Raw genomic sequence first — 13,131 nt, forward strand, 5'->3', positions numbered from 1 at the left:
GCCTCTGCCTCCCAAGTGCTAGGATTAAAGGCATGCACCACCACGCCCAGCCCAATTAAAAACATTTTTTAAAAGATTTATTTATTTTTATTTTATGTGTATATATGTATGCCTGCATGCATCTATGTGTATTAACATGCATGCTGGTGCCCACAGAGGCCAGAAGAGACTGTTAGATCCCCTGGAACTAGAGTTACAGATAGTTGTGAGCCACCTGATGTGGGTGCTGGAAACCAAACCTGGGTCCTTTGCAAAAGCAGCAAGTGCTCTTAACTGCTGAACCATCTCTCCAGCCCCCATGAAATGTTAAGAATATTGTTCACCATTTAGTTTCCAGACCAATAGATGAGGAAAATCTCCCTGGTTGGGTAGTCCCAGGTTCCTTGAAGTCAAACATGACAGCAATTTCAGTACTGCCTCTCCTTTTACCCAAACTCTATCCTCCAGTTTTTCCATCTCTATACATTATCAGCATCTTTTTCTTAAGTTGAACCATATGAGAAATTTCCCTTTGTGTGAGTCATAAATGGTTATATATAGACAATTTTTTTTGAGACAGGGTCTTACTATGTAGCCCTCGCTTGCCTATAACTCACTATGTAGATCAGACTAGCCTCAAGCTCATAGAGATCTGCCTGCCTCTGCCTCCTGAGTGCTGGGATTAAAGATGAGTGCCACCACACCCAGAAGAGAGTGACAATTAAGTGGATCAACCTAAACCTGGGTGAAATCCTTTTTATCTCACCCCCTTCAACTCTGAGTCAGTGATAAGAGATGTTAAAATTCATCTCTTAGGCAGGCCTCCGATCCGTCATTAAGGCCTTTAAGCTCAGGGTCTGAGCTAACTGTCCATCATGAGGTGGACCAGGGTGATGTCTTTAACACACAAATGGGCCCATCCTATTGTCATATTAGGTTTATGCAATGGCTTCCACTGCTCTTTAAATGAAGAGTAGATATCCACAAGGGCATTCTGAGCCTGCAAGCTCCAGCCCCTACTGACCTCTTCAACCTTCTTCACTCTCTAGTTTAGTTAGCATGGGCTTTTATGTTGGAAAGCATGCCTCCTTCCAGATCAGGGCCTTTGCACACGTTGGTCCTTCTGCTGGACCTCTCCTCTCTCATGACTCCCAAACATTTGTCAACCACTAACCTCACTTCATTTATGTCTGCCCACAAATGTTCTTCTAAGATCTCTTCCAGAACACAGTGTCACTCCATGTTATATATACCCATGGCACATCTTCTTTGCCTCAGTCTTGATCATACTTAAGTTCCTGTCAGACTTAAGCTCCAAGGGAGCAGGCCCATGGCTGTCTAATTGACACCATGTAATATATTTAGAAGGCATAGATCCCTCTGAAATATTGTTACAATTCACACTCTGAAATTTCTTGCCCTGTTTAATGTTCCAGTTTTGGTATATTAAACCTTTTTTTAAATTTGTTTTTTATTTTTCATGTATGAGTGTTTTGCCTGCATTCATGTATGTGTACCTATGAATACAATGTCTGCAGAGGCCAGAAGAGGGCATCAAATTCCCTGGAACTGGAGTTAATGACAATAGTTAGCCACCATGTGAGTGTCAGGAACCAAACCCAGGTGTTCTGCAAGAGCAGCCAGTGCCTTTATTTATTTATTTATTTATTATTTATTTATTTATTTATTTATTTATTTATTTATTTATTCCTTTTGAGACAGGGTCTCCCTGTAAGCCCCAGCTAGCCTGGAACTCGGTATGTAGATCAGGCTGACCTCAAACTCACAGAGATCCACCTGCCTCCCGAGAGTGCTGGGATTAAAGGCATGCACCACGTATTGCCTGCATGTATGTTGAGCACGCCTGCAGAGGTCAGAAGAAGGCATCAGATCCCAGGGGTTATGGACAGTTGTTAGCTGCCATGTGGGTGCTAGAAATTGAACCTGGGTCCTCTGCAAGACAGCCAGTGCTCTTAACCACTGAGCCACCTCTCCGGCCCCAGTTTTGATACATCTTTAATGATTTTTCTATTAAGGATTCATATTCTCTCTATCTCTGTCTTTCTTTCCCCCTTCTTTTTTATGTGATACTGGGCATTGAGTCCAGGGCCTTGGCTGTACTAGGGATTTTGTACTCTCTTCTGGCCTCCATGGCCACTGCATGCACATGGTGCAGATACATACATGTAGGCAAAACATAAAAAAATTCAGTTTAAAAAAATCAAAACTGAATGGCTGAATCAGAATTCTGGACCCTTTATGAACTTCTGGCTCCATCTAGTAGTAATTGTTGTGAGAAAAATAGTAACAGAAGCAAGTATTTGCAGGGTGCTACGTGCCAAGTCTATGGGGGAAACTGAGGCTGAGGTTCACAAGCCAAGTCACCAAGTTTCTTGTTTAAAGCAAGCTTTCTCAGACTCACAGTCTTGGGGAAAGATGCTTTCTAGACTAGAGAAACGCTCTGCAGACTAAAAGCACCAACCACAGAATAAAAGAGTAGCACATTTTAGCTGTGTCTGGAACATATCTCAGCTGATTTCACTTTGCTTTCAAAAGCAAGTCTTTCCCAAGTCACATCTTAACAACAAGTGTGCCTACCGGAAGAAAGAGTCTCTGGGCGGCACAGGGTTTGAACAATTTCTTCCATTCTTGAGGGTTTCCAACTGAAAATGTGATGGGGTAGAGTCTGTGCTCAAACTTCTTTGTGTATGAGTCAGGCCACTGGCGTAACTGTAAAACATGGAAGACATGGGAGGGCAATTAGACACTGAGACATGTGGAGATTTAGATACAGAGATGTGTGGCTGGTGCAGTGAGAAGAACCCAGGTGATTCACTGAGGACCTTGCTCCATCACCACTCCTTAGGGTCACTATATGAGAGAACATTTTTCCTATAAGGTAACATCATCATTATTATTATTATTATTATTATTATTATTATTATTATTAATTTTTAGACAGGGTCTTCTCGTAGCCCCAGTTGGTATTGGAACTGTCCATGTAGACCAGACTGGCCTCCTCCCAAAGATGCCCCTACTTCTGCCTCCTAAGTGCTAGGATTAAAAGTGTGCATCACCTGGCCCATGAAAACAAGCAGCATTTGTTGTTGGCAGGGGAGTTGGGAGAGCATCACACAAACACTGCCAAAGGGAATACAGATTTGGATAAAATGCCAAAAGGGCACTTCAGCAACTGGTTGACAACAGGTCCCCAAGGATAGAGGTACAAGGACTCTCACTACATTGTGGTTTGTGGTGACAAAACCTGCAAGGTCTAAATGTCCTTTAAGGAACTGGGAAAATAAAAATTACAATAGAATTATACAATGAAATAATGTGTAGTTAGATCAAGACCTGAATACATTGATGTGGTACATGCAAAAATGCTTATTATATGGCCCAGTATAGTGCTGCATGCTTGTAATCCTAGCACTAGGGAGGCTGAGGTAGAAAGAAAGTATCAAGCTAGCCTGAGCTACATGAGACCTCATCTCAAAAAAATTATGACATAGCTCTGTCTGATAGGGAAAATTGTTATACACAGAGGAAGATCTGGACAGATAAGGATTCTAGTACTAAAAGTGGGCATCTCTAAAGGTAGTGGTTATGGGTTTTCTTATTTATGTTTTTTTATTCAAAACTTTTATAGTGAATATGTTTGCATATTCTTTGCATATGTTAATTTTAGGACAAAATTTTAACAGACTTCTTTTTTTTCAGACTTTATTTTTAGAGCAGCTTTAGGTTTAGAGAAGAATTGAGCACAAAGTGTACAGAGAGTTCCCATCTACACCCCCTACACTCTAGTTTTCCTTTATTTCTACCAACCCACATTAGTGTGACATATTTGCTGCAGCTGACAGACCAATACTGATCATGATTATTATTAACTAAAGTTTGTGGTGTGCGGCCCAAGCTTTGATACCAGGAGTGGAGGGTCCTGGAAGGCCAGGAGGTGGAAGAGCCTGAGAGGAGCTGTGGAGAGACAAGACATACTGTATTCACCTATTCGCCAGCACTCAGGTCGTCCTGCTAGGCATGCAGCTGCCTGCAGGCACCAGCACACATGAGCATACACAGGTAGACACAGGCACACAGGCAGCATGGAGGGGTAGACACAAAGATCTACAAGCAAACATACACAGGCAGACCAGTGAAGGTGTAGAGATCTGACCTCTGACCTCAAAGCCATGATTATAGAGAATCACACAAAAGCCGCACTCAGTCAAAAATAATTATTTAACAGATTATATCACTATTTGCTTTTGAGGTCTCTGGACATCTGGTGTCAGCCATTTTGTGCTGACTCATAGTTCTCTGGATGCTTAACTTTTGCCATCTTGGCCCATGTGGGGTATCCAATATCAGCACCATGTGGTCTAAACATAAAGTAACCCTAACTAACTGCCTTTTGTTCCCCACATAGGGTTTACTCCTTGTATGGTAAGTTCTGTGGGTATGGATAACACATGAAGTCACGTACCCACAGCATCACACAGAGCAGTTTCACCTCCCTAAAAATCCTGTTTCACCTAAAGGGAGGTCCCATAAAACCCCCCAACAATGAAGTGATTCCTAGTCTGCAAACTAGTCCTGTCAAAAATGACCCTTATCGAAACAATGTTGGCTCTAAGCCCTTTACACAAGCCCCTATTTCCACATAGAAACATACTTAAGCTCCCCTGCTACTTGACCAGCATGACTACAGCAAATTTCCACCAGTCAGCTAGCCACCCCTCACAATCTGGATTGTCGAGGTTGGTTACTTTCTTTTCTACCTGCAACTCCTATTCCAAACATTTCGGTGCCAACACCTGGGAGGATCTTCTGAACAAGATCTTCCCTCTAATACTTCTCCTCTCCTTTCCTTTTCCCCCATCAGACTTTGATCACTCCCTGAGCCTACTTTGGCTAAATGGCAGCCACCCCATCTGGGGCCACAGGCTCTCACAGCCTCATTGCCATGTAGATGGGGAAGGCCTTTATCTGGAAGGTCACATTGGTTGCTTCAAAGAACCCGTAAGGGAAATACCTAAAGCTTCTTGTATCCTCTCTCTCTACCACCAACCTCCAATCTAGAGGCCTTTTGCCATTTAGGCATCCAATACCTTTTCCAACCTGGACAGGTTCAGAAGCACCCTGAGGGTCTCTTTCCCAGATCTTGAGGGCTCCTCATCTTCTCATTTTGGTGTTCAGAACTGAGGATGCCCAATCTTTTCACCAAAACCCATCCCAGCTCTTTGCCTCTCTGATGTTTTCCTGACACCAGGGGATGTCCTGTTGCCACGGATTCAGCCCTCTCCCTACTTCCACTGCCTACTATGGTGTCGCATCTCTCAATCCAAAAAGATAGCCCATTGGCCTGCCTCAAAAATTATCTCTTACAACTCATCTTTACTCAACTAAAACCTAAACATCTGATCCATTTATGCACCCAAATTTGGTCTAAATAACAACTTGATAACAGAAATATTTGGCCTGAATTTGAAACTTTCAATCCTTCAGTTTTACAGGATTTATAGAACTTCCTCCAACAAAATGGCAAATGGTCTGAGGTCCCTTATGTCCAAGTTTTCTCTTATATTCCCTGCTGCCTTCCTCCCTGTTCCTCTGTAGTCATGTACCAATTCCCTATTGCAGGATCTTCTCCCCACTGTCCTCTCTCCCCACCCAACCTCCTTCTCTGAGCATGACCCAACTGATGAGTCTCCTTCCTATAAGACTCCCTCCTTCACAGCCTTTTCACAGTCCATGGCCTCCTTCTAATCCCCCAACCCTCCATTTCACCCACCCCTTCCACATTGGCCTCTATTTCCTTGTCTGAAAATTCCTCTCCCAGCCCAGCTACCTCCAACATCTACCCCACTCCCATTCTCCCTGACTCCAGTCTTTCCCCACAAACACTTCCTTTCACTCACACTTACTACCTCACCCTTCACTCCCTTATCAACACCCCCCCTTCTTTTACACCCTCTCCTTTTCCCCCACCTATTCCTGGCTCAAAATCCCAACCCCAACCCCAACCCCATCTATGTTTCCCCTCTGGAAGGTGGCAGAAGTACAGGTTAACATCACAGTCCATGTCTTTTTTTCTCTGTCAGACATGAGCCAAATTATGTCCAAATTAGGTTCCTTCTCCCAGAACCCCACCCAATTTAGGAAGGAATTTCTCTGACTTACACAATCAGACCCTCTAACCTGGGAAGACATCTATTATATCCTTATGTCTATCCTTACCCCTGATGAAAGACAAAGAATTTGGCAGGCAGCAGGTACTCATGCCAATGGCCTCCATGAACAACGGCATACCGAATACCCCATCACAGATGATGCTCTTCCCACTGCTGAGCCCAGCTGGACTTACCTACTGAATGATGGGGACATCTTTTGCATCAACCATATGGTCACCTGCCTCTTAGAGGGCATGCAAAAGAACACCCACATACAGGTTAATTATGACAAATTAGAGAAATCACACAGGACGTAGATGAAAATCTGACTCTGTTCATGGCCTAGTTCATGGAAGCCATTGCCAAATATGCCAACTTAGACCTCCCTATCCCCACAGGCACCCTCTTCCTTCATGTCCAATTTATCAGTCAGTCAGCTCCTGAAATCTGAAAAAAATTAAAACAGCTAGAATGGAGACCTGGGACCCCCCCCGCCACCACCACCAAACAGGAACCCAAATGTAGCATTTAAGGTTTTTTAATACCGGGGAAGATGAGGAAAAGGAAAAATATTTAAAGGCCAAGCACCAACTCCTGGCCTTTGCCCTCCAGAACCGACCACCTCAGAAGGCTACCCCAGCCCCATGTCCTCCTGACAGACTTCTCCCAGAGCCTGCTTCCACTATGGCAATTCAGGGCACTGGGTAAAGGCTTGCCCAAACCCCAATCTATTCCTCTTCAGGGTCTGGAATAAAACCCCCAACCATAAAGCAACTCCTGTTATGGAAACAAGTCCTGCCACAAAAGACCCTTATGGGAACAATGCAGGCCCTAAGCCCTTTACACAAGCCCCTACCCAATCCATGACTCTATTTAGACATACAAACATACTTAAACTTGACTGACTGGGCTGCAGCCAATTCCCATTGGTTAGATCCCAGCCCTCATTGACTACAGTAAGGTCAATCTGATCTCTCAGCTGCTCTTGCAAAGGACCTGGGTTTGATTCCCAGCGCCCACATGGAGGCTAACAACCATCCGTAACTCCTGTTTCAGGGGATCCAATGTCCTCTTCTGACCTCCATAGGCATTGTGAGGCATGGGTGCACCTACCTACATGTAAGCAATATACTCATACACATAACAAAAAAATACATAAAAAATTTGAAAAATAATTGGAGCCAGGTGTGTTGGTGCACACCTTTAATCCCAACACTGGGGAGGCAGAGGTAGGCAGATCTCTGTGAGATTGAGGCCAGTTTGGTCTACATAGTGAATTCCAGACTAGCTGGGGCTATAGGAACATCCTGTCTCAAAAAAAATTAATTGGGAAACCATTAGGCTAAATCAATTTCAATACATCAGGTTCTTACCTAAGCAACAGAAACATGCTTAGTGCAAACAGTTACTTTCCAGGCCAATTAGAAACCAGCAACTAATTTCTAGGGACGGTCTATTACTTAATTTCAGCCACGAAGAAATTGTCAACTAAGCCCTACCTAGGGACTTCCCATTAGAATGATCTGAATATGGCTATTGCTCCATGCTAAGTAATAATTTTCTTGGTCTTGTTTCCACTTCCCCCTTATTGAGGACTTCACTTCATCCAGAACTTCTTGCAATCTGGAGCTACCTGTTCATGAGCTGATGAAGGTTTGAATAAGCACACTTTATGTGCTTCAGTTTAAAACTTCTTTTTTTATTTACTTATTTTTATCTCATGTGTATGAGTGTTATGCTTGCATGTATGTAAGTGTACCTGTGCCATGTAGTGCTCATGGAAGACAAAAGAGAGTTTTGGATCCCCTGGGACTGGAGCTATGAATGGTTGTTAGCCACCATGTGAGTGCTAATATTTGAACCTGGGTCCTCTGCAAGAGCAACCAATGCTTTTAACCATTGAACCATATCTCTGGTCCCTAAAACAACCTCCTCCTCCTCCTCCTCCTCCTCCTCCTCCTCTTCCTCTTCCTCTTCCTTTTCCTCTTCTTCTTCTTTGTCTTTTTTTTTTTTTTTTTTTGAGACAGGGTTTTCTTGTAGCCCCAGCTGGCCTGGAACTTGCTATATAGACCAGGCTGGCCTTGAACTCACAGAGATCCACCTGCTTCTGCTTCCCCAGTGCTGGGATTATAGGTGTGTGCCCAGAACCCTAAAACTTCTTTTTAAAGAGATTATTTATCTGTGTGTGCATGTGTGTAATGCACAAGGAGGTCAGAAGAGGGTGTCAGATCACTCAGACCTCGAGTTACAGGCATTTTCAGAACACCAGGCTTATCACTTGTGTGCTGAGACCTGAATTCCTCATGATTGCTCAGCAAGCACTCTTAACTGCTGAGTCATCTCTCCTGCCCCTTTAACACTTCCTTGAAAGCAGTCTTTTCTCTCTGGCCACTCTGAAGATTTTCTTTTGTCTTTAGTGTTCTGCTTTAGTGTATCTAGCTGCAGATTTCTTTCTATTTATCCTGGTCCAGAGTCACTGGGTTTTCCAAATCTGTAGACTAGTGTTTTCCACTGTCTCTGGGTCTTTCTCAGCCATCATCTCTTTAAACATGTTCTCCCACCTAAACTCTCCAGTTCTTCTAGAACTCTAATTGTTGATGCATTGCTATTTTTACTCTTCTCTTAATATCTTTTAATCCCTACATGGTATTTTCCATCTCTTTATCTTTCTATGCAGCATTCTGTGTGGTATCTTCTAGTTCATTACTTATTTTTTCATCCTACAGCTGGCCTCATAGCCCATGTCTCCTAGGGATGTCTGAGCCTTATTCTGACTGAACTATGCACCTCTAAGTTCAAGAAAGTACTTAGATCTGGGGAGACTGATGGTCATAAATGCCCACTGGGTTTTGGACTATCTGTACTGCACATTGCTCTGTCCACCTAACTGTGGACTGGGACAGTTTGCCACTGCAGTCATGTTCATATTGTGCATCATTAAGACTGCTGAGATGTGCCTTGTCTCACAGGTGGTGTCCTTCTGCACAATCCAAATGAATCAACATGCAGAACTTGACAGAAGGGACCACCTGAGAGTCCAGAGGTCTAAAGTGACTATCATTCAAACTGACCATCTATGACTGTGTGTCTACCTATATACACCTCTCTTAGAGCTGGGACTGAGGGAGGTAAGCAAGGTGCCTTGGAGGCCAATCTAGAAGACACTAGTTCTCAGGTTCTATGAATGGGCACTGATCATAGAATCCTTAGAAGCTTTGCTCTGGTTCTAGCCTTGTGCTCTGCCATTGGACAGCACCGCTGATCTCTCAGCTCTATATCCTGATCAAGTTGACTTCTATATGTTTCAGAAATGTGACCCTTCATTCACCAGATGACATCTGTGCCTAGTCCTCTGCAGGTTGACCAGAAACTCCTGCTGATTTTTGTCCATTGGTGGAAAAACACCCTTTCAGGATATTTTGAAATTTTATTGATTATTACACTTCCAAAGGTTAATCTTATTCTTTCCTCCAAATTTGCCTTTTAGGGCTGGAGACATGGCTCAGTGGTTAAGAGCACTAGCTGTGGCTGTTCAGTTTCCAGCACTCACATGGCAGTTAACAACTGTCTGTAACCATAGTTACAGGAGATCCAACGCCCTCTTCTGGCCTCCTCAGGTATTGTATGTACAGGTGCAATTGCATATAGGCAAAAACACTGAAACACATACAATAAAAATAAATAATTTTTAAAAATTTGTCTTTTATCTCTATCACTGCACTGCATCTATGTATGACAAACCTAACATCTAGGCTTCCAGATTATTGCCAACTAGACTGGAGCAGGACTCCATGTGTGTTTGGTGATCTTTGGCTATTGATAGGCACTCCATCTGTGAAGCGTTTTACTGTGTTAACCCCCTACTGCCTAGGTGAGGGTCAGCTACCAGGTTGGAGACCCAGATACACAGGAGATGCCAGGGTCTATTTTCAATGAAATTTCACCTTGTGTTTTCAAAAGAGGATCACACAGACACTTAAGTTCTCAGTTCACCTGAGGAACGACAATAGTCACAGACTCTCAAAGAACAGAAGACTTAAAAACAAAACAAAATCTGCTCTCAGAATCATGGCATTTCCCCTTGTTCTTAAGTCTCTGTGGGAAGTTCTTTTTAATTTTTAAGAAATTTGGGGTAGGGAAAGCTGGGCATGGTGGTGCATGCCTTTAATCCCAGTACTTGGGAGGCAGAGGCAGGTGGATCTCTGTGAGTTTGAGGCCACCCTGGTCTACATAGCGAGTTTCAGGCCAGCTGGGGCTACAGGGAGATCCTGTCTTAAAAAGACTGAAAAAAAAAGAAAGAAATTTTAGGGGGCTTGAGAAATGGTTTAATGGTTAAGAGCACTGGCTACTTTTGCAGAAGACCTGGGTTTGGTTCCTAATACCCATATAGCAACTAACAACCATTCATAATTCCAGTTCCAGGTGATTTAACACCCTCTTCTGGCCTCTGTGGGCATTACACACATAGGTGCACTTACATACAAGCAAGCAAAAAACTCATACACATAAGATAAAAAGAAATTAAATAATTTTTTTCTTTATTATTATCATTATGTGTATGTATATGCATGATGTGTGTATGTGGGCACATGCATGCTTTGGTGCACATGTAGAAGTCAGAGGACAACATATGGTGTTGGTTTTCTCTGTCCACCTTTACATGGGTCTCAGGGATCAAAATCAGGTTGCCAGGCTTGCACAGCAAGTGCCTTTACTCATGTGCCATCTCACCACCCCTAACGTTAATGTTATTTATTATTATTGTGTGTGTGTGTGTACAGAGAAGTTTTTTTCTAGTTGCCTCATGTTTCCTTGAAAGTGTAGCCCTCCTTCCATCCCAGCTTTGTGTGTGTGTGTGTGTGTGTGTGTGTGTGTGTGTGTGTAGTTTGCTGTGGATTGAATTTTTAAAAATTGTGTATATGTGTGTTTGTGAGAGAGAGACAGTGAGGGCATGCACATACCAGAGGACAACTTTCAGAGTCAGTTCCCCCTCCTGCTTGGTTGAGGCAGGCTTTCTCATTTCTTCTCCTGCACTGTGTACCCAAGACTGGCTGGCCCAGGAGGGTTGTCATTCTTCCTCTGCCATCTCACTGTAGGAGTTCTGAGATTTCAGCTGTGAGTTACAGCATCCAGTTCTTTACTTGGGTTCTGAGGATCAAAACTGGATCATCAGGCTTACACAACAAGAACTTTTAATTGCTGAAATCATCTAGTAGCCCATTGTTTTTTTTTTTTTTTTCCTTTAATGAAAGGCTAGAATTAATACAACTTAAAAACAACAACAACAACAAAAACTGGATCTCAGCAGACTGCCAGAGAGTGCCGAATTCTGGCCTCCCTCTGGCTTCCCTCTGGCCTCCCTCTGGCAGAGGGCCTGAGAATGAAGGGGACTGCCAGAGAGCTTCCAGATCCTTGCTCCGGTAGTGGTGAGCTTCCCCTAATTGCTCCATACCCATCCCCCTACCTGGGATTTTGTGAGGCCCCTCCCAAGGCACCAGGGCAGATTGGGCTTTAGTAGGCTAAGGCTATGATCCAGCAGTCAGCCTGGAAGGGTTGGTTTCAACCTCCATTGGTGTAGAGGCTCTGATCTCAGCAGACCCCAGAGAGTTCTGGCCTCCCTCTGGCCTCCCTCTGGTGTAGGGGCTGAAAACAAAGGGGACTGCCTGAGACAGCCAGATCCTGACTCCACATGGTGAAGGAAGCCTGAGTGTACCTGACTGGAACCTGAATTGGACTTCTGTGGGTACTCCTGAATAGCTGATCTGAAGTCATCAGTTCCTTCTAAATTAAACCTGAGAGAACCTGAACTCTGTACCAATCAGCTTTACATAACCAATAAAGAAAGGATATAGGCATCCCGATAATACAAACAGAAGCATAATTCAACTTAATTCTCATATGAAACTCATAAACAACAAAAGAAATTCACATGCCAAAATCACAACGAAAGAATAATAAAATGGAAAGTCAAAACACTATGTCCCCACCAAACTCCACCAGTCTTGTAGAAGAGTTCTATAAGGAGAACCCCCTAGAGATAACCCAGGACATTGAATTTAAAAGAACAATCATAAATATGATCAAGGAATTCAATGAAATGAAATAACACACTAACAAATCAAAGAACTAAAAGAAGACAGTGGTAAACTTCCAAATGAATTGACAAAAGAGATAGAAACATTAAAGAAAACTCAGGCAAAAATGAAGAAGGAAGTGCAAAACTCAATAAGTCAACTTGAGACAACAGGGGAAAGCCTCACCTCTAGAATGAATGAAATGGAAAACAGAGTAGCAACACTGGAGGATAAAGTTGAAGAATTGGATCACTCAAGCAAAGAGTATGGAAAATTAAAAAACATAGGAATGGAATATGTAAGAGATGTAGGACATGCAGGAAATGTGGGACACCACAAAAAGACCAAATTTACACATCATAGGCATAGAAGGAGAAGAATTTCAGGTTAATGGTATTAGCCAGATCTTAAACAGGATTGTAGAAGAGAATTTCCCAAAATTAAGGAAAGACATCCACCATAAAAACATAAGAAGAACATAGAACACCAAATAGACAGGATCAGAAAAGAAACTCCCCATGACATATCATAGTAAAACCACTAAATGTATAGAACAAAGAGAGAATACTGAAAGCAGCAAAAGAAAAACAAGTCACATACAAAGGAAAGTCCATCAGAATTACAGCTGACTTATTAATGCAAGCTATGAAAGCTATGAAAGCCAGAAGAGCCTGGACCAAGGTATTTCCAGCTCTATATGACAATAGATGCCAGCCCAGAATATTTTACCCAGCAAAAATGTCTATTACAGATGAGAGGAAGAAAAATCTTCCATGATATGAATAGCCTGAAAGAATACATGTCCACAAAACCAGCCCTTCAAAGAATACTTAATGCAGTACATATAGCAGAGAGAGAAACTACTATACCTTGGGGCAACAAAAAATACACAAAGGTATAATTGAGGA

The 13,131-nt window shown here is 42.9% G+C and overlaps 1 protein-coding gene across 3 annotated transcripts in view; it reads right to left on the minus strand.

The window, feature by feature from the left end:
- Gxylt2 (glucoside xylosyltransferase 2) overlaps positions 1-13,131 on the minus strand; it is a 129,279-nt gene that overhangs the window by 72,987 nt on the left and 43,161 nt on the right. For all 3 annotated transcript variants that reach the window (XR_003849296.1, XM_017797757.2, XM_008831588.3), the window contains exon 3: positions 2,578-2,709. Coding sequence is in view for 2 of the 3 variants with exons in the window: in XM_017797757.2 (XP_017653246.1) it covers positions 2,578-2,709 (132 nt within the window). In the remaining variant the exon portion in view is untranslated. The remainder of the gene's footprint in view (positions 1-2,577; positions 2,710-13,131) is intronic.

The sequence above is a fragment of the Nannospalax galili genome, unplaced genomic scaffold, assembly GCF_000622305.1.
Source record: "Nannospalax galili isolate Female #2095 unplaced genomic scaffold, S.galili_v1.0 scaffold114, whole genome shotgun sequence".
In the NCBI taxonomy this organism is placed as follows: domain Eukaryota; kingdom Metazoa; phylum Chordata; class Mammalia; order Rodentia; family Spalacidae; genus Nannospalax; species Nannospalax galili.